The sequence below is a fragment of the Hesperophylax consimilis genome, chromosome 20 (genome assembly GCF_061612785.1).
Source record: "Hesperophylax consimilis isolate HC1 chromosome 20, BYU_Hcon_1.0, whole genome shotgun sequence".
Taxonomy (NCBI): Eukaryota; Metazoa; Arthropoda; class Insecta; order Trichoptera; family Limnephilidae; genus Hesperophylax; species Hesperophylax consimilis.
The window spans coordinates 21221247-21243763 of record NC_142855.1 but is presented as its reverse complement, the minus strand read 5'-3'; the positions used below and the strand labels follow the sequence as shown (position 1 = coordinate 21243763).

The following is a 22517-nucleotide window of genomic DNA, read 5'->3' as shown; positions in this document are numbered from 1 at the left end:
TTTAAAATTTTATTTGATATTAAGTCGGGACCGGGAGATTTTTTTGTTTTCAAGATTTTCATAATTTTGGAAATTTCTTGAGGGGTTGTGTACGGGATTGGATTGTCTGTGGGGGTTTCTGTCAGGATGGATGAGACTGTTGATTCTACTGTTGAAACGAATTGAGGGTCATCGTAGGTCGTGGTCGGGGAAAATTGTTCTTCGAGACTGTCGGCAAAAGTCTCGGCTTTGTCTCTAGAGGAATACACTGTGGTAGTTTAGCTGAAAACAATGCAGGGTGTAAATGTAACCAACATCAACTCGAAGGATTATACCCACTATTCAGAATCATGGGTTAAATACTTTGAGTTGCAGGTAGTTTATTACAACCCTTTTGAGAGATGAAACCTAAATAAATAAATATTATGTTTTGTAAGACTAGAATGTACTTATTAAAAACCTCATTCATATAAAAGTTATTTTGTTAAGAATCGTCTCTATTGTTTCCAGCTACCAGCAAAGCCTTAAAAAGAAAACACGTTTGATCATACACACATTTATATTATCATTTTTTATTATAATTTTTTCTTAAATATAGTAAAAATTGTTTGTGTCCTGATTTGGCAAATTCTTTTCGGCGCTGCCTGTATGTGTCTAGTAATTTACCTTTAGCAATAATTTTTTGAGTAGGCCCAAAACACACATATGTGGTGAAATACACAGCTGCGCTTTCTTTATTAAAGACTTTGGTGATTTGAAAAGCAAATTCATAAAATCTTTTGCTTGTAATGGATCTATCTGGATTACCCTGCAATTCCTTACTTATAATAATAGTACTGCATAGTCTGGCAGAATTTTCCAACAGACCCTTTGACTCAAACTGCATTAAAAGTTCTTGCCCTTCATTGATTGATAGGAGATGATTGCGTAAGTCCTAGAAAACAAAATTGCATATTGATTAAATAACTAATAACCACTTCTATAATCATCATAATATTAGTCACAGGTGGCTATTCTACGCTGCCACTACTAAAATACATATATCGGAATGTATAAAACAATTAACCTAGGTTACTTAGGTATCTGAAACTTACTAAAATTATTTAACTTACATTCGAAATTTGCTCTTCAAAAGCTTCTTGCGTTATTCCTTGTGATTTGTTTATATTTTCCAACAAGAAAATGTCATTTTCAACGAAGTCATCGTGTTAATAATATATGGGCGTTGTTTGTTTGGAATTTGAAGGTATATCTTCAATCTGAAACAAAAAGCAGGTATATACACAAAGGGGAAAGAAGGGGTGAAGGGGCCAAGCTTTGTTTTATCTCTTTGGAATTGCTTGACCCCCCGGCAGTCGATTTATTCATTAATTACAGGAATTATTATTTTTGTATCAAAATCGCGTCCGGTACAACTATTTCCAAATGGTTAGCCAAAAAAGGCCTAGGTAAACAATATGTCATCAAAATTTAAAAACTTACACTTATGACAGGTGGATTAATAACATCCTTGAGCGCATTAATGTGTGCTGTAAACAGTGCCCGGTGCCCTACAGTTGGAATCAATTCTTTAATATCATCTTCTGATATTATCAGGAGTGTTTTCGAGTCTATGGCTTGTTCTGAAATAAAGAAAAAAACGACGAAAAAATGAAAAATTTTCAAAACAAGAAAATAAAAAAATATTTTTCAAAGGAATGAAAATTGTTCATTAAAAAAATGTATATTTATACAAGAGCAGATACCGAACACCCTGTATCATGAATCAAGCGGAGATAAAATAGTTTTAATAATGAAATTATTTCATTTATATGAAAATTTCCAATGTAAACATAAACAATGGGTGGTCACTCTGTAGTTAAAAAAACATATCCCTCCCAAAAAAAATCAATGGAATTCAATGTTCAAAATGTTATGTCCGAATTAATAATTGCAATACACATTTATTAAAATTAAACATAACCTGCTATGATTGACAATCCATCGGTACGATTTTAAAGCTAGTTTGGTTGGTTCTAGTTTCTGGCTAGGGTAAAACTGTAACTTAGAAAATACTGCAGTTTCAAACAACATTCGTTCAATACAAAATAATACCTGCGGAAACGAACAAAGAAATAAAGGCGCCCTTGAGGTGATTTTGCACAAAAACGGCGCTATACAAGTTATCCAATTATTATTATTTTTTTTATATACCACTCTCTGTAACCTGTGTCATGACTCCTGACACAATCTTGGTTATAGCGTCCACACATACTCTTCAAACTAGGTACATAATAAATACAAATCTACTAAATCTATTGCGTACTTGAGTCAAAGAATAATGAAGGTGCCAGTTTCTAAATCAAAAAGAATGGATATTATCATAAAATATATCATAGTTCCATGAACTAAATTCTAAATCAATAAAAAAATGAAAAAAGAAAACTCACCTTTAAATGTTTCTATGTAAGCTTCCAGATTCCAAGAAATTAAATAATCCTCCACGGTGTTGTCTGCCATTATGACTAGGAACTAGGAACAGCGGTTAGTATAAAATAAATTCGCAACGCGCGCAACAAACGTCAATTCAAGTATGGTACAAACTGTGGCGAACTGAGAACTGCGTCGTAAATAAGCAACTGCGTCATCGCGGACCGCTAGCGACGACGATAAGATCTACCAAAGTTCGGGAGATTTAACTAAAGTTTTGTTGCACTTTGCTCAAGTTTGTGCAAAGCAACTAATTGTTATGTAAAAATACCAAATTTAGATATTCCAACCTCAGTTTGGTTATTTGAACAAAGCATTTAACCAAACTAGAACTTGAGTTACTATAAACACATAAACTTGAGTTACTAAAGTGATATAGGTTTAGTAAATTACTTTAGCTTTTAACCAAACCGATTATTTTGTTTAGGTAAGTAATCTTTTAGTATGCTATTATTAAAGTTTGGTTGTAATAGCTCAAGCACATTTTACTAAACAACGACGGTATCTGCACATAAAGTAGTCTGGTACTAGTAGCTCAAGTTTAGGCGATGGTTACACAACTTCAATTAGCTTAACACTTTAGCTAACTCATTTTTTTCAGTGCACTGGGAATACTGGTGTGGCTGGGCTGTGTATGAAATCTATATTTCTCAGTAATAGGGAACCGGCGTTGGATGAAATTACCCTTTTGTATGGGTCACTTTGGACAGTTATGTCATGCCTTTAGTATTAGCGGGTACTACTTTAGGAACATTACCTACCAACCAGGCGCGGTCCGTCCATACATGCTGTGGATGCTCCGCATTTTAGAGTAAAAAGATTTGGACTTCTACCCGTAAACAGCAATACTGCAGTTTGAATATTTTAATATTTCTACAGCGACCTTGATTTTTTTTACAAAAACGGCGCTGTAAAAAAATCATACAAATATTATTATTATAAGATATTGTGCATATTATCGTCCTGTTTCTGTGTACGTACAACAAACGACACGTTACAAACAGCGCGGGCGATTCTAAATACACATACATTCTCAAATACTGTAAAACGCGTAAAACACACCTATATAATCTACTGTGGTATAGAAGCAAATTGTAAAACGCTTCCAATATGCTAGAACGTAAGTTCTTTCGGCGCATGCATACGGAGACCTGCAAGCCAATATCTTCGTCAACTTTATACGATATTAATGACAGTATCCAACGTACAAAACCCGTATTTAATGCTTATATGTATAATGCACAGAATCGTATACTCTATTACTAATCCATTGGATTGTATGCGCGCGCTGCTTTGACAGTTTGGTTTGAGCTTGAATACTGAACTAGAGGTGGGTCCTATGAGTACTTTTCGTTACTGGGTACAATGAGTACAGGTACAAAAAAATACCGGTGACAAAATACTCAAAAGTATTCAATACCGACCTGAGGATTGATTCAGAATAATTAATTCTAATGAACTCACATGAATTCTTTCTGTGCCCACATATTCCCCACAAATATTCTACAGGAGCTTGGAACCCCGTTTTATTTGTTAGAGAATTTCTGAAAAACATTATTCCCCACAAAAAAAATAAATACCTGTCACAAATACACCCCAAAAATACCCATCGAATATACCCGTCAAAAATACCTACTACAAAAATATACCTATCAAAAATACCTACTAAAAATACCCAACAAAAATACTCATCAAAAATACCCATCGAAAATACCTATCAGAAATACCTACTAAAAATACCCATCAAAAATACCCATAAAATATACCCATCGAAAATACCTACTGAAAATAACCATCAAAAATACCTACTAAAAATACCCATCAAAAATACCTATTAAAAATACTTGTCAAAAATACCTATCAAAAATACCTGGTAAAAGTACCTATTAAAAATATTTAGTCCCGGTATAAAATACTCATGAGTATTTTGGAACCAGGTATTTTAGAGATCTGTCACAAGTACAAAGTATCGCATGGAAATACCCGGTACTTTTACTGGGTAGGATAAATACGCCTCACCTCTATACTGAAATCGAAATCTTATTGGATACTATTAACCTGCGATTTACTTTTTAATCATAACTTAAATAAATCAAAATGCATACCCAAAATAAGATGGATACTTCGCCAACGTGTTCTAAATGATAATAGTGAATTGTGTGGTTGTATAGTTGAATCATTTATGCGAAAAAGTTTTGTGTGTCGGCCATTTGCGGAAAAAATATTATTCTGGATACTGGAAATATTGAGTGACGGAACTTAATGGATTTATGGAGATAATTTAAGACGGTACCTAATTACATCTTGTTTGTGAGCTAGCGTCAGTAAGTATAGGTAACGCAACGAAAGAAGGAAGCAATAAAAATGCTTAGAATTGATGTATTGGTCTATCTGTGTGAACGTCAAGCGCCGCCCACTAACGCGATAAGGCTCTCTGTCTTGCTTACGCTCACTTATTGTAACTAGTTAGAAGAGAGGCAAGTTTTAACAATACCGTTACGGGGTATACTTACGGGGTGTCCTGTTCATTCAGTTCGTAATTTGATTTAAACATACGTGCACCTACATATCGCAAGTGAAATAATTACCAATTTTTGAATTTGAAATAATAAATAGTTTTCATCATTTTTAATTCGAATTAGTAGATTTACAGAGTGTTTTTAAAGTGTGCAAGTGAATATTCAGTTCAGAATAATAATTATTCCCCGAAAAACAATTAGGTATAAATTCCAATTGCCGTAATTTCCGTGAATTTGTGTCATTATCGATGGAAGTTTGTTATGTACAGCATTCTTACATAAATGACTAAGAATTGTTAGCAATACCATTGTCTTTTTTAAGAATACCTACCCATTTGAATTCAATCCTGAAAATTATCACATTAGTTTAGAAAAAAAAATGATAAACTTCAATATTTCAATAACGATGTCGTAAAACAAAATAAGTTTTATGTGACTGACTTCAACACGCTTTGGCTTAGAGTTCTCAATTGTGAAATAATCATCAATTGTTTTTTTTTTTCAATCTTAAATCGAAACACGCTGTATGTAAGTTTTGCATCTGTGTGAGTACTGTGATGAAGCCAACTTAACTTGCGAGACCTATACGAGTATCCCGACGTAGTAGTCACCGACCGCCATTACTACCAACAACAGAATTTAACGCTTTTTAACACCAACCCGGTGAAATTATCACAAGAGGTGTTATGTTGATAAAATAAATGTTTTGATAAAACGTATCGAAGAAATGTGGTAGATCTGAAGATTGTGGAGATAGCTCAGATGTTAAAGTTAACTTCCGGACAACACTCGGTCCTAAGACTTTTATTATTTTTAGTAATCTTTTGCGTGGTTTTTTGCTAATATATAAAACGATTATGAAAAGTGCTTACTGTCTGTCTACCATCATCAGAGCGATGTTGTTGTAAACTAGGGAGGTAGTGGAGTTGAACTCTGGATGGAGGACTATTTTAACTACATCGTAGATCTCATCTCTAGAGTCAGGATTGAAGTTCCAGCCCAGTCCAACAAACTTTATATTCCCGGATCTGAAACTAAAGAAGTGGTGATAGTCGCACATTATTTAATTTTACTTGATAAATTAACATCACTTCAAGTAAATATATGCTCTTATGTGCTTCTAATACAATCAGTACATCACCTGAATATTTTTTAATGAGTTTTGTTCTTGGATCGATATCCTGATCCTTCTCGCTAACTCCCCGAAATCTAAATTTAACGTCTCTAATTGTGGAGGTCTTTGCTCTGTACTGGTAAACTCTCTGCTCGGTCTTGTGCCGTACGTGCACAAGAGTACCAACCGCCCGGAGCGAGCGGTTGAGATACTGAAAATAGTGATGAGAGGAAGTACCTGGCTATTCAGATCTGATCATTTTACACAGAAAATGTCGTTTCAAGTCGTTATTAATTTCTAAAATTAAGGGTTTAGTGATTAGATTCTTGTAAATAAAAAATTTAGAACTTTTTCAGCAGATTTATTAATTTGTCGAATTTATTGAAAAATCTAGAACATTTCCCTAAACAGGAGATTTAAACCTTTCTCACTCAAACACGCAAATGAAAAAGGGGTCAGTCGTTCATCTTATTAAAATATCAAACCAAATCATACAATTATTTAGCTCATCACTTTGATGGTTATTTAAAAGACCATTTGAATTTAAAAATAATAAAACAATAAACTCACCCAGTGGTTTCAATGGCGCGTGCAGTCGTCACAAGCCACCGATCGCTCAGTAATGTCACCCCTGTCGTCCGCCAGTCGATGTAGCCTCTCTCACCAGTACCTAACAGTCCCTGGGAACAGAAGCACTCTTCATATTATTCTCTGACCAAGTGTTGTTTTAAATTGCTAGAAAAGTAATGTCTGATTTTCCCTTTTGAATTATTTCTTTTTACATCGTTAACACACAAGATTCCAGCTGCCCGGAACCAGTGGGACTACGGCATCTCCAATATGGAGTATGTTGTGTGGCTGGTACGAGTGCAGTTCGTAGGATTATAATTTTTACAACACTTTTGATGTTGCCGTCCTTCTTTAGCCGACGTTTCGGACAGCGTTACAGTATCCATCATCAGGGCAGATGTGTAGATTTTGGTAGTGTAAGTGTGAGTTTTACCTAACAATATTAAGAGGATAATATAATTGACGGCCTCTGTGGTCTAGGGGTAAGGCTCTTGACTAGCAAGCCGGAGTCAGTAAGGAGAACAGATGACGAGAAGTTTGTGACAGAAGAAGTCGGGGACACCCGAGGAAAACATGGCACAATCCATTGAATCATTAACTTGATTCGGTTGTGCGGCTGTCTATCCTCTCTGCCTTACCCTGTGTTGAATTGGCGTGATGGATAGTTAATTATGTGCATAGTTGGGATGTAAAAATATAAGTCTACAGCGAGGTGATATTTAACAAAAACGGCGCTATACAATTTGCAAATACATATTGTAGTATTATTGTTGGTAGCTCTGTGACACTAGACTTAGAGTAATATTGATTACTCCGACTTGACAGCTCGCAACAGTTGCAACGCCGATACTAGTGCACTGGGAAGAGTGCAGACTCTCAGTCAGCTCTATGCAGTCTGTAGAGGAAACAGTTTGTAATAATGTCTGTAACTTACAAAATGCGGGGCCTCTGTGGTAGACTGCATAGGTGTTTTGTTGTGTACTATGCTGGTGTCCCCTATAGCTGGACACAAATCCCCTCGTGTCCAGCCGATAGCAGTGCGCTGGTAGGGGCGCAGCATCTCAGCGAGCCCTACGCAGTCTGTAGAGGAAACAGTTTGAGAGCACAGTTATTCAATGGACTGACTAACTCATCCCAGTGGAAGATATTCCTAATAAAGCAGATGCAGATAGTTCCTATAGGCTTCGATACCTCTGTCAGCCTCATAACTTTACCCAATAAGAAACTGAACTGAACATTACATGTGTTGACCCTCATCCCGTCCCGACTCGGACAGAATGGAAACTTCTCCCTTCTTCCATAGTTGATGAGATCTGTTCTAGTAGGGGAGAGTCATGCTTCAATGTACAAACCATAACAGTGTATCAGTAGGTGTATTACATTATTTATTAAGTAAAGATGAAATCTCTTTAATACCTTAGTTCTTATCATTAGAAAGTAACTTCCTGTAGATAACCTTGGTGTTTGGGGTAATAAATATTTGAATTAATTGGAATAACTTTAAGTTTATTTATTTATTTATTTCACGCCTATTAAGGCTTTTACATACATATATATAAAAAATATTTACGAAATTATACATGAAAATAGTGCAGGAAACGACAATTAAAACAATTGCAGAAAAATAAATATAAATTCAAAATATCACTCAATTTGATTTGATCTACACAGAATGCAGGCACAACATATAAAAAATCCAAAATATTTTTTTCTATTTCAGTTGACAAAATTATTATATGTTAGTCAAATCAAATTAAATACCTTTATTCAAATATTCCACTACTCGATGAAAAAAAAAGCTTCAATAGGGTATGCTTATATATTGAAATTGATGTACTAAATATATCAACAACATCTGAGTATTTGTTTCCTAGCTGTTGAATCCGTCGCATAGGAGTATGATATTGGGACGTTGACATAGAATTGCTACAATAATATGGTAGGTACTGTCTTGAGACCGACCTGCTTGGAGTATGAAAAGAGATTACATATAATAAATCAGGGGTATCAAACATTGAATTAATGATTTTATACAAACAGGTTAAATCGGAAATAATTCTGCGATCAGATAATTTTATTAAATTTAATGAACAAAGTAAGTTATCGTAATTTAGGTTTTCTCTAGGAATGCCCATTTTGAAATTTACATATCTTAAAAATTTATTTTGGATTCTTTCAATCGCATGTGAATGAACCTCATAATTTGGGGACCAAACCGTGGAATTGTATTCTACATGACTCCTTACTAGTGACATATATAATGTTTTTACAGTATTTACATTATTGAAATCACTAGATACCCTTAAAATAAATCCCAACATTTTCAAAGCTTTATTGGTTATTATTTCAATATGCTTGATAAAGTTAAGTTTCGTGTCAAACCAAATACCTAAGTCATTAATTTCCGAGACAGATACTAACGACATGTTGTTAATGGAATAATCAAAAAATATTGGATACTTTATTCGATGAAACCTCATAATTTGACATTTGCTTATGTTAAGTTGCAAGCGGTTATCACGACACCATATAATTAATCTTGACAAGTTATTTGACAATATATGGCAATCGTTAATGTTTCTGATTGCTTTAAATAATTTCAGGTCGTCTGCAAACATTAACACTTGAACATCATTGAAAATATACAATACATCATTGACAAATAATAAAAACAGGATTGGTCCTAAGTGTGATCCCTGGGGAACACCACTCGTAGCAGTGAATTTGTATGAAAATGTGCCATCAATTTTAACAGCCAGTAATCTGTCGGTCAAGTAACTATTAAACCACTTATATAGTGAACCACCTATACCGAATTTATGGAGTTTATTCAGCAATAACTCATGATTGACTTTATCGAACGCCTTGCTAAAATCGGTATAAATAGAGTCAACTTGACATTTACTAGACATGGAATCAGATATATAGTTTTGATAGGTTAACAAGTTAGTAAGGGTAGATTTTCCAGTAGAGAAACCATGTTGCTTAGGAGAAATGACGTGGTTTAATCGGAAAATAACTTTTTTAAGAAGAATTTTTTCAAAAACTTTAGGAATTGTTGATAAAAGGCACACCGGTCTGTAATTAATCACCTCGTGTTTATCGCCTTTTTTAAAAATAGGCGTAAGAAAGCTGAATTTCCATTTAGTAGGAAAACATCCTGTTCGTAAAGACTGATTAAACAGCAAATATAAAGGATACGCCAGATTGGTAGCACAATTATTCAAAAATACAGGAGGTATTTTATCTGGTCCACCACTTTTGCTTTGATCTAGTAATTTTAGTTCAGTCAATATATCATTATATTCTATGTGGATAAAAGATAAATTAAGATTATGATCAGTAGTAAAATTTGATACTGTACTAGCAGAAACTGGTGTCTCACATTCATAAACGCTTTTAAAAAAATCAGCAAAAAGGTCAGCGATACTTTTAGTGTCTTTGGCCTTTTTACCTGCATATTCCAAGTTGGCGGGTATACCAAAGTTGTTATTTTTCATTGATTTTGCATAGTTCCAAAAATACTTTACATTATGATTTATTGAAGTTTCAACATTATTAATAAAAGAATTGTAGCACATTTTTGATAAGATTTTACAATCTTTTCTAACGTTTTTAAATTCAATATAATTTGATAAAGACCTGTCTTCTTTATATTTCTTATGTAAAACTTTTTTAAGGGCAGTTAATTGAACAAGTTCTTTGTTGAACCATCTCGGATATTTTGATTCTTTAAAATGAATGAGTGGGATGAGATCTGTAATAATTTTATCCAGCAAGTAATAAAAAGATTCAATATTTTGATTAATGTCGCCTTCCTTAAGAAATGACCAATCTTCCTTGTGGAGACGATCATTTATGTCCCGATAATTCGCATTTTTAAAGTTATACGTAGGAATTGAATTATTTTGATTGCCTTCTTTAGTACAAGAGATAAGTATTGCTAGTGGGGGATGGTGGTTGTCTATCGGAAGAATAGACTCTAATGATTCATTTATAATTACGTTGCTTTCATTTGACAAAACTAGATCAAGAACACGATTATTAATATTACGTACATGGTTATATTGGGTTAAATTAAAAAGTAAAGACATATCTAGAATGACTCGTTCGCAGGCGGTTGCTGGTATTGAATTAAAATTACTGTCTAAAACGTTGAAATTGCAATTAGGTAAATTATAATCACCGCAAATAATTATTTGATGATTTGGATATTTTGTTTTTACTAACTCAACATCTTCACAGTGTTTTTTATAGATTGATATGTTGGCATTAGGAGGAATATAAACAGTTCCAATAATAGTTTTCTTGAAATCACCACTTAACAATACGAACAATTGTTCCACATCAGTATTTTTGATTTTGAGTGCTTTCGAAGTAATATTTTTGCGGACCGCTATCAGGACACCACCTCCTCTTGTATTGGAGCTGGTATTCTGACTCCGGTCTGCTCGGTGGACATGGTGCCTATGTAGTCCTAGCTCTGCTGAGAAGATTGATGATGTTAGCCATGTTTCAGTGAGTATGATGACATCATTTGAGAAAGATGGAGCATTTACTCTGAACTCCTTTAATTTTGTTCTGATGCCCCTGACGTTCTGGTAGTAGATGAGGCGTTTATATGGCTGGAGTTTTTTGGTTGAACATTGATAATTTTAGGTGAGTTGTTAATATATTTTATGGTTAAATTATTTTCTCCCTTATTTTTCCGGTTTTCTAACTCCTTCCATACATTTTGAATTTCTTGGCGCTGAACCCATGTTAAGTCTTTTTTGGTTTTAATACTGAAATTTTTGTAGTCTATCGCCTTTTTTTGAAGAACCAGTTTCACTTGATGTTGATCTGACAGTTCAATCTTGATCGGACGTATTTTATCCATTTCTTTTTTACCTAAACGGAACATTTTTATTTCAGAGGTATCAACATTTTCAACTTTGCTTAGAATACTCAAAACTTTGTTCTTATCCTCCCTCATGCAGTCAGTTTGAGTACCAGTTGAGCACTCAGGTACATTAAACATTATAATATTCTTAGAACGTAATTTTCTCTCCTCCATTTCCGCTAGTGTTTCGCAAATTCCAGGTAGGTCTTGTATGGTGTTAGGTAGAGGTTGGACCTGAGGTGGCTTCTGTTGTGAGATGTTTGTATAGGCCTTCAGCTCTCCTTCCAGGAAGCCCACTTTCGCACCAACAACACTAATATTCCCCAAAAGTTCCGAAAGTTTAGGAGTTAATTTAGCCATTTGCTCTTTGGTAAATTTATTCGATGGATCCATAATGGTACTGTTCATAGAGTTTATTGTATTACTTGCCATCGTAATAAAATGGTAGGGATCACACGAATCCATAATTAGTAGATCGAAGCAGAAATATAAAATATGAAAAAGTTTAGCTGCCCTGATCACGTACTCGGGATAGTATGCGTAAATGTGAAGGTAACTTTACTTACACACACACTAGAAGCAAGTGCGAACTAACGAATCGACAGTTCGATTGACAGATTTATAATTATTTTGTTTTTGATATATCTTTTAACTGCGAGATTGGAATCACTTGGAATTCTATCACTACACTAAAACTCGATTTGCACTTGTAATTTAGTACTTCCTATACGCACAGGTATAAAATTAAGTATTCTTATTTATGTTTTAAACTGGAGCAGAAACAAAACCGTGCACTGTTTACATGTAGTATTGTTGTAATGACACAGTTATACACATTAATGTAATATTATCTAATCATTGAAGAAGAAATGAATATAAATATAATCTAAACAAAACATGAAACAAAACAAAACTCGCAACTGGGGATCTAACCCAGAACCTCTGTCTTACTTGGACAACACTCTAATTTAAAATCTATTGAGAGGTGATAATTTAAGGTTTAGTGGGGACTTAATGAAGGTTTTGTGAAACTCACAATCTGCCGCTCTCGAACCACTAAATGTCTGGGTGACCATTCCCTCTGGCAGCGGCGGACAGACAGGCTCGGCGCAGCACACCAAATCTTCGTTACACTTCTGTGAACCAACCACACAAAATTGTTAAGCATCTAATGCACACATCCGCATATCAACTATTGAGTATCCAATACACGCCACACGCACATTCATATGTCTTCTTGTACCTGCTTATCACTTTATGCAAATATTTTATTTATATGTTAAGATTTAAGTTAAATGGCCGGAGAGCAGATTGATTTCAAACAGTAAAGAATGTCACATAAAGAAAAAAAGTTAGAACCTGTGGCCGAATTCCTTTACTGTTGACCTCCTTTGCTGTCTGGCAGTTGGCGAATGGTTTGCATACTCCTGCTATCCCCGTATCTTCCATGGTGCAGTTGCTACCTATAGACACACAGACACACCAGGTTATAAAACACAACACACAATGATTGATTTCAAAATAAAAAGGCATAAATATATATTTATAATAGTTGTAGAAAATAAACAGTTCTATTGATGATTGATCGATGAACCAAAATAAGAAGTGACTTACTGCTGCACACCGGTGATTTGGACCACTTATCGTCTTGTCCACAAACGGAATACTTTTCCGAGATGACTAAGTCTTCATCACAGGAGTACGTCAGCACCGTGTCTGCAGGAACCCTCTCTCCGGGAACGATGGCCTTCTCGCGCTTAGAGACGCTGTACTGCCCGTGGAGTGGGACAACTGGCAGTGGACAGCCAGATCTACGTCAAACAATAAACTATTAATACACTAAATTATATGTTAGTTTTTGAAACATAAACATTTGAAAATATGTTTCACCATGGTGAAATAGGCCAAGTCCACATACTAGTTACGAGAATATCATCATAATGCCCGTGTGAAACTAGCATTAACTCACCGTCAGCCATATTTATTCAATTCAAACGCCATAAAATGGCTTTTACAATAAAGTGGTAATCGAATTACAAGCGTACAGTGGTAAACAGGATAATAATTGCAATAAATTCAAGAACAAAAACACTATTACAAGTGATGTAGTTATTAATAATTAATAATATCAAGACAATGCATAATTCAAAAGAAATATATACCAGTGTAATAATAGTTGAACTAATTTATACTAGACTTGTATAAGACCTGTCATTAGTCGAAGTATGAGGTGTCTATGATAATAGTCAGTAGTGAGTTTATTGTTACCCACTAAATTAATTGCACTTGGAAGAGCTGAGTAGGCATCGCAACTTGGTATTAACAATTCAGGGCTGTCAGCGATTCAATGATACTTATGGATAAGAAATAATAATTTTTACTAAAATAATGCATATGTTAGCTAACACTATAAGATATCTAAAGTAAATAGTGCTACGTAGAGTAGTTGCTATGGTTACTTGATACGTGCAGTGAGTATTGACTCACCAGACATTTTAGGTTATAATAATGAATGTGGAATCACAAACTTTATCCAGTACTGGAAGCGCCAATTCTTGAGGGTTAGATACCCACAAGAATGTTTGTGATCCCAGGGTTCTCAGGGGGTTGGGTTCGAAACCAGAAATGTGTCAGGTTATAATGTGTACTTTAGAGTCAAGGAAAGAAGATTTAGAGTAACATTAATGTATATTATTTCGAATACAATATAAGTCTATACACTCTACCGTGTGAGTTATAACGAAAACAATATAACAAAAGTTAGATATAAGCTTACCCCCAAGGTTCCGACCACGCTTTATCTATCTAGCTAATTAAGTAACATCCTACTCGAGCTGGAGCAGCACCTCCTCAGGCTGAGCTCCTAGGGACTCCAGCCGGAGCAAGAGGAAGATTCAGTTCCGCCTCCTGGCGACTGTCCGTGGCAGGAAAATGTGTAATCTGGCGACTGAGGAAGAGGTATCTGGTGCCCGCGGTCGCATCCGTGTATCCTGGCGAGGATTCCCTTTATGTAAGGAAAAATAGGCCTCAATACGGCCCTGATGAAAATGCGGTCGACGTAGTGCCAAACCGCGAGAAAGAATACTATCCTTAGGTATCCGGGAACCGGGCACAATATTTTAAGCCACTGGCTTCTTCATCCCATAAAGGATGGGTCGGATTCAAGCAGATCACACCCGATAACACTTCTGACTCCGTTTGCGATTCATGATGCCGCGTGGTTACAATATTCGAACGAGCCACCGAACTAATTCCACTATGGAACTTCGTATTTTACACCATTTATACGATTTTATTATGCAATCTCCGCGTATAAAATTAGACTTCGCCACTCCGATTAAAGGGAAACCATTCCCAAACAATTTCACTCCGGAAAACTGTGACTGTCGTCTGCCGAGAGATCAGGCCCACTCTCGTTTCTCCGCAGGCAAGGAAGTCTTTTGTATTTTTCTGTTTCCGCCCGGTACAGATTTTAAATTTTAAATTATGATTCGAAATTTTACTAAAACCAATACCAGCGACAATCGCCCAGTTCCTAACTAGGTTAGAGCATCGGCGAGGATAAATGTGATGATGCAGAATAAATTAATGAATAAAATATTAAAACAAAAGGAGTCTAGCCCTGCATCATAACATTAGTTTAGATGCAGTAAAATATGATATAGGAGCCATGCAGAAGAATATTATCATTCTTGACATTGATTATTATAATAAATTATATCCCAAATCTTGAACGTTCATACTTTTTATACAAATCACTAACCAGTAAAAAACAAAGTCGCTATCCGTGTATGTCTGTTTATGCACTTAGTTCTTCTAAAATATGCTATCATTTAGAGAATTTCTTCCGGAAGGTTTGAATATACAAAACATGCATATTATATTTACAGAATGTAGAGAAAACTCGAGCAAATGCCGGGTAGGTACTTGTCAACTAGTGGTTTAATAAATACGAAAATAATTACATTATAGATTACTCAAATTTATTTTGTAGATACAAAATAATTTAGATAAACGCATATTCAAACGTTTACGTTTGAGGTCAAAAATGAACCAAGTGACTTCTCATATGACTTTTGTTACCGTTTCAAAATCCAGTTTGTTTCTTCACCGTTCAAAACAGTCCTGCTGTCTCGTCACTGTTTCATAATAGCAGTCAAGTGGGTGAAGCGGCTCAGTTTAAAGAGCCAGATCACTAGTTCCAGCTCTCTATAAAGATCCAGTTCGGTGAACCGGTTCGATTGAACAACGGCTTGCGAACGAGCCAGCCCCTCTCCCCCTCACTTCCTTGGCCCTTCTTGTTATATTTCATTGTTACAAAAAGGAATTGATTCCCTGATTCATCCATTCCCATTCCAGAAGAATCAAATGAAATCGAGAAATCCTTGGTTTCTCTCCTGTTTGGTCTGGTACATAAACTAGTAGTTCTGTGAACAGAAGACTCCGCGCCTAAAAGCTTATCTTTCCAAATTTCTCTACTTTTGAATCAAAACCAAAATTTTCTCCGAAATCATAAGATTTGCGTATAGTTATTTAAATTCCTACCTCCTTTATTAATAAACACGACTATTACACATTTTAAAAATGAATCTTTACTGAATCATAAAAACAGTTCTGCTGTTTTGTCACTATTTCATAATGTACGCACTTGGCCACGTGATGTTAGGATGACTTTTTATGTATTTCGAAACAATCTGACCTACCTTATAATCACCCTAATTAATTTTTTTCAAATTAACAAATTTTTCCAGAAAATAAAGAATGTAAATATACTAATTTTAGAAAAATCTTTGGTTAAATATCGATAAGCGCCCACTTATATTGTACAGAGGTTCCTATTTTTATAATTTTGTGATAACTTACTGTTACCAGCTCTGTACCGTTTATGTTAAGTATGTTATGTTTATGTTATGTTATGTTATGTTTGGTTTATTTATGTTACGTTATGTTATGTTTATGATGTGCAAACAATTTTATTCTGTAATTTTTTGTATTTATTAATAAGAAAAATGTTAATTGTGTATGGCCTAGATCACCTCTAATGGGTGAAAGCCAAAATAAAGAATAATAAATAAAAAATACTTGAACACAAATTCTGTGTGTGTTTTCAAATTAATTTTACTAATACCAATTGCAATAGCAACATTATTGACAGAAAACAGTGTAAATTCGGTTTGAAGTGGGTGTTTTTTGTATTACACAAACAGTGGCATGGCTGTCTACACAATGCGCAATGACGCGACATTGACTTGTGACTTATGTCTACCGCATAGGATCAATATGTATCAATACTCATTTTAAAACTTACTCTTTGGGTGATGAGCGAAGGGCGGGCTCTGCAAAGGAACAAGTATTACAGGTTACTTTAGGCAAATAATTAATACGAAAGTTGGTAGAAATGAAAAAAAAAACTAAGAATGGACGATACCTAAACATAATGGCAACACCATACATTGTTAAACTTAAATGCGCTTCGAAATATTGACATTTTAATTTTTCGGAATATTTTTTATTGAGTAAAACCTCAAATTGTAATATTTAAATATTGAAGACAATATTAGTGATTTTTAAACGAAAATCTGAAACAGAAAAATCAGAAAAAGAAACGGTCACATCTGGGACTCGAACCCAGGACCCTTGTCTTTCCGGGACAATGCTCTACCAACTGCGCTAATGGGACCCTTTAGCGCAGTTGGTAGAGCATTGTCCCGGAAAGACAAGGGTCCTGGGTTCGAGTCCCAGATGTGACCGTTTCTTTTTCTGATTTTTCTGTTTCAGATTTTCGTTTAAAAATCACTAATATTGTCTTCAATATTTGACATTTTAAATTCTTTATTTGTATTTTGTTTTGAACATTTAAACGAGATACAAAAGAAAAAATATTTTTAAAATATTATACCAAGGTCTTGCAAATGATGATTTTTTAGATTCGGTTGAAAGTTATCGTTTGACATTAATCAATATTGAGTACGAGGTGATAATCAGTACGAGTGCACTACTCTTGTAGCCTTACAAGTTTTATTTGATGAAGTTGGTGGTCGTCGAAATTATTAGTAATGATTTTTTTTAATATTTTATGATCATCACCAGGAGGAGGTATGATTTGAAATTTTCATGGCCAAAAGTATTATGGTTATTTGTTTTTGGGGTATTATGCCATGTTGCGCTACCCTGTATTGCGTTGCCCCGTGTTGCGTTGCCCTGATGATGGACACTGCAATGCTGTCCAAAACGTTGGCTAAAGAAGGAGGTAGCGCAACACGACATAATTCCCCAAAATCAAATCATTATAATCACTAGGAGTATCAAAACTTGATCAAAAACAGTGGTAATATCGTTAATAAACAAACAAAAAACAATACAGGTCCCAGGTGTGACCCTTGTTAAATTCCGTTGAATATTTTGAACTGATGTGAAAAGAATGAATTGAGATTTGAATTTCTATTCACCAAGATTTTGAACTCCGAAGAGCAGCCCCTTCCTCTGCTATGTCTTCCATCGATCTTCCCCTGGATTATTGAATGAAGCTGATGATAAAATCTTAAAAGTTTAATGACTTATAACATCTCACCTTGGTATAGTTCATTCTGTAATGAATTAGTGTGTAACTCAGACAGGAGCCAGTCCTTCAGGGCAAAGACCCTGGTGAAGGCGGTATAGGTGTCTTCTCTGCAGTTGAAATCTGACTTGGATACTGGCGCAATGCTGACCACCCCGCGTAAGTACCATCGCTTCACCAAGTCTCCATAGAAGAACACCAAGCCAGCTCCACTGTCTCCATTACAGACGGCTGTGCCTACGATAATTAACTTGCTTATTATAAAAAACATTTCATATTGAAACATATGGACGAGATTCATCGATCCACCATATATAGTGATCTTCCTGGTGGATATATATCCACCAGGAAGATATCAATATATAGAATATATCAGCCGATAATATTTATTGCACCCACAGTCCTTATTCAAAGCTACGCAATCTGTAATTTCTAATTAATTTTGAAAAATAATTTTAAACATATTTGTGTTAGGAGGAAGATTATGCAAACAAAATTGATTTGCGGTGTTGAATTAAAAGTGAAACAAACGTTTTTCACAAACCATTTGTATATCCACCGCAGAACTTGTCGTAAGTGAAATGGCGCTGGAAGTTGTGTTTTGAGAACTCCTTCTTGCATACACTGTCCTCGATAACGGGCAGGTTCAGGACTCGAAGCACATCCGAGGACTTTCTTTCCTCGGTGATGCCCCATCCTGCTACCTACAAATCGTTACAGTCCAAATATTCATTAGGTTGATGATTGAGGAGATATACGACTAACGCAGGGCAAGTATTCCATTAGTAGGACTAGTTTGTTGTATAGGGAAGGTTGAGCTATTTAGCTATTTAGTTGAGCTATTTAGGTCGAATGGCGAAAGTCAATTCGAGCAACTAGTGCAATCTACCGCTCCGGGATGTGCCGCGGATTTTTAGTTAAGGATTTCAACTACTCGGACATGCACATCAGCAAAAGATGAGCATGATCATTCACATTTAAGAACGTCCAAAATAATTAGTTTGCGAGAAGAAAGCAATATGAGGGGAGTATAAATGCCATCAGCAAGAGAGGGAGTATCAATTCCATTAATTTCAATAATATGGAACAGATCAATAGGCATATGGATAGACTGGCCTTCAGTAGGCCTTCCGCAGAATAGATCGCTCGGGAGGAGTGCTCTGGTCTCCCAAGGCGGACTAATCAAGAAAAATATTTGTACTGTACCTTGCCCATGCTGTGCGGAGTAAGTTGATGTTTGTCCAATACCTCGTTATTAAGGTCCAAGCAGACCGCTGTCACGCTTTCCGAGAAATCAAATGGTCTTTTAAGGTAAAGAAGAGCCACGTCGCTAGCATGGCTCAATACCATTCCGTCATACCTGTTATGTATACGAATCTGCGTGACCTAAAATGTCGGTAAAATTAATTCTTATAGCTATAAGATATAGTATAGCTGCAAGGTACTTCCTACAAACCTCTGACGTTTGCTCTTCAGAATCATCTGGGTGCCCCCACGACCGCTCATATTTGTTGGCAGCGACACGGTAAAACTCCACTGGGTATGAAATGCCATCGTTGTCATAGAAACAATGAGCCGCTAGAAGAAAGAACATTACTTATGTAACAAAACATAACAAAGGATGGGTTGTTTCATAGAATTTGAACAATTTATCAAATTTCAACGTTCATTTGCGAGTTCTGTGAATGTCTTATTCAAGTTCTAATATCATAGCATTATTGTACAGTTACTTTACAGAACTAAAATAATAACAGAATTTGAAAAGAACTTAAACAGAGCTTGAAAATTAAGTTTGAAATTTGAAGAATTGTTCAAATTCTCTGAAACAACCCGTCCTAAATCAGGTATGATATTGTGATTATATTTTCATAGCATTTCCAATGGCATCAACGCATTGATACTTGCACAGAACGATTGTTAGATTATATGCGCCCTAATACAAGCAAAGAGAGATACGGAGGAAGAGGGGCGAAGGAAGCTCACTCCAGCTAGAAAGCAAGGAGTGGTGCCGCACAGGAGCTGGGAGACGAGGAAGAGAATCGGACAAGCGAGGTGGTGATCAGATGTCCAAATGATCATTAACTTAATGGGATTCAAAAAGCAAACTGCTACCGATACTGCTATTTTAACGGTAAAAAGAACCCTGGAATACAACAGGAATAAGAAGACCACCTCATATGCATGTTTCTTGGACCTGAGCAAGGCCTTCGACAGGGTTTCTCACCCTCTGCTATGGGCTAAACTCAGAGAAAGAGGCATATCATCGGAGGTCACACATATCCTCGACTCGTGGCACAGACAGCCTGAAAACCTAGTAAGATGGAAGGATGATTTTTCCGAACCTTTCCTCCTAAAGAGTGGCGTCAGACAGGGAGGATGCATGTCACCGATACTGTTCAATCTGTACATGGACGAACTCACCGAAAGGCTTAACAATGCAGGAGTAGGCTGCCACATCGGAGGACAGTGTCTGAATAACGTCAGTTATGCGGACGATATGGTCCTGATGGCACCATCAAAGGACATAAGGGGACTGCGCATTCTTCTGAAAATCTGTGAAGAGCATGCTGAAGAAACAAATATGTTATATAACCCCGCTAAAACGGCTCTATTGGTCATAAGACATGGGCAAGGCCCGAAAAATATTCCTCCAGCTACCTTGAACGGTGTGAACTTGAAGGTGACCGAAGGGATTAAATACCTTGGACACATAATCCCCAGTAATCTGATAGACGATGATGATATCGATAGACAAAGGCGAGCTCTCAGCGTTAAAGCAAACATGCTCAGTAGAATATTTCGCCTTTGCAGTACCGCAGTAAAAAGGACGCTCTTCCTTTCCTTCTGCGCAACGTTGTACACGTGCGAACTATGGGCAAACTACAAAAAGAGTAGTATAGAAAGACTACGGATCCAATACAACAACGCCTTCCGCACAATGTTTTGTCTCCCCAGATACTGCAGCGCTTCCCGTATGTTCACGGAGAGGCGAGTTCCCGAATATGCAGCCCTTATTAGATCCAGGGTGGCAGGAATGAGGGAAAGGATAAAAAGCTCGGGAAATATCCTCACTATGGAAACCCGCCTCACTCCATCTTCCAGCATTGACGCACACTGGAGAAAAATACTAGCGCCTAATATAGTCACGGCTCCCTAAAGGCTTCAACTTTCTATTATTTTATCATTTTATTCTATTTTATTTTCAATTAATTCTGTTTTCTTTTCTTTGTTTTTCTGTTCTATCTTTTTGTTTTTGATTATATATTTAGTTGTATCTCTATATGGAATGTGTGGGACTGCACTAACCTCCCCACATACCGGAATAAACACTTTATTATTATTATTTAATACCATTCAGATACTGAGTAACTTCAAGATAGATTATCTGTCCCGGTGTTTAGTTATAATCTACTTGCTAAAAAACCTAATTGTTTCAGAAACCGTTGGTATAGATATTACATACACAGTGGCTGAATCAACCTTTGGAGATTGTCTCATTATATCAATGGACAGCTAGCCCATGGCGAAGGAGAGAACTAGAGAACATCCCACCTGGTTACAAAATCGGGTTGGCATAATCCCCTCAGTTATGGAGATACAGACGAGTGCCGCATTGAACGAAACCGCCTTTAACTACACACGAAGTTAGAAAGCATTGCCCAACCTCTTCCAATATACTGCTATACTATACATTCAAACTATACGTTAGTTTAACATAATATACGTTCTACATTCAATGTAGAGCGATTGTGACTTAAAAAAAAATTCACCAATTTATAGAAAAAAAAACTTTCCACTAGGAAATGTATAAATAACTCAAATGTTACGGAAACGTTGGTAGTATTTGAAGAAATTTATCTACCTCGGAAAGGGTAAGGTTAAAATGGTTAACCCAGGGATTAAGAATTATTTGCAAAAAATACAATCATTTTAATGATTAAATAAGTATTATATTCCAAAGAAAAAATAAATAAATATACCCGTGAACCTTTACTATTTATAAGACCATAATGTTACCTAAGGGAGATTATCTTTTAAATTTAAAAAATTTAAATTAATTTTTATTGTAATGCCATGCCCATACCTCTTGTAATATGGGTAATGCAGATTGCATATTATTCTACTGCCATGCCTACACCTCTTGTAATACGGGTACTGCAGATTGCATTTTATTTATTGTAATGCCATACCACGCATATTTACTTTCAATACTGTTCTGTATCTTACCACTAATGACGACATGAGAGCTGATTATGGTTCCTCCGCATATTTGTTCGAAAGTATCACCCTTTTTATGGAACACCGAGACATTCCAAGGTACAGTGTCCCTCTTGGCTACAGCGGTCCTGACGATGAGAGTGGTCGCGTCTGACTTCTCTTTCCCGCAATCTACAAGTAGTAAATACAAAAACAGTTGGAATTAAG

General features: G+C 35.8%; 1 protein-coding gene across 1 annotated transcript in view; it reads right to left on the bottom strand.

The window, feature by feature from the left end:
• LOC149414324 (uncharacterized) overlaps window positions 1–22517 on the bottom strand; it is a 65355-nt gene that overhangs the window by 7065 nt on the left and 35773 nt on the right. Inside the window, exons 5-16 of the mRNA XM_089644134.1 lie at window positions 22320–22481; window positions 19549–19670; window positions 19299–19478; window positions 18637–18796; window positions 18105–18329; window positions 16842–16869; window positions 13148–13344; window positions 12893–12996; window positions 12570–12669; window positions 7586–7731; window positions 6652–6761; window positions 5840–6001 (exon numbers count right to left, since the gene is read on the bottom strand). Of these exons, the coding sequence (XP_089500260.1) occupies window positions 5840–6001; window positions 6652–6761; window positions 7586–7731; window positions 12570–12669; window positions 12893–12996; window positions 13148–13344; window positions 16842–16869; window positions 18105–18329; window positions 18637–18796; window positions 19299–19478; window positions 19549–19670; window positions 22320–22481 (1696 nt within the window). The remainder of the gene's footprint in view (window positions 1–5839; window positions 6002–6651; window positions 6762–7585; window positions 7732–12569; window positions 12670–12892; window positions 12997–13147; window positions 13345–16841; window positions 16870–18104; window positions 18330–18636; window positions 18797–19298; window positions 19479–19548; window positions 19671–22319; window positions 22482–22517) is intronic.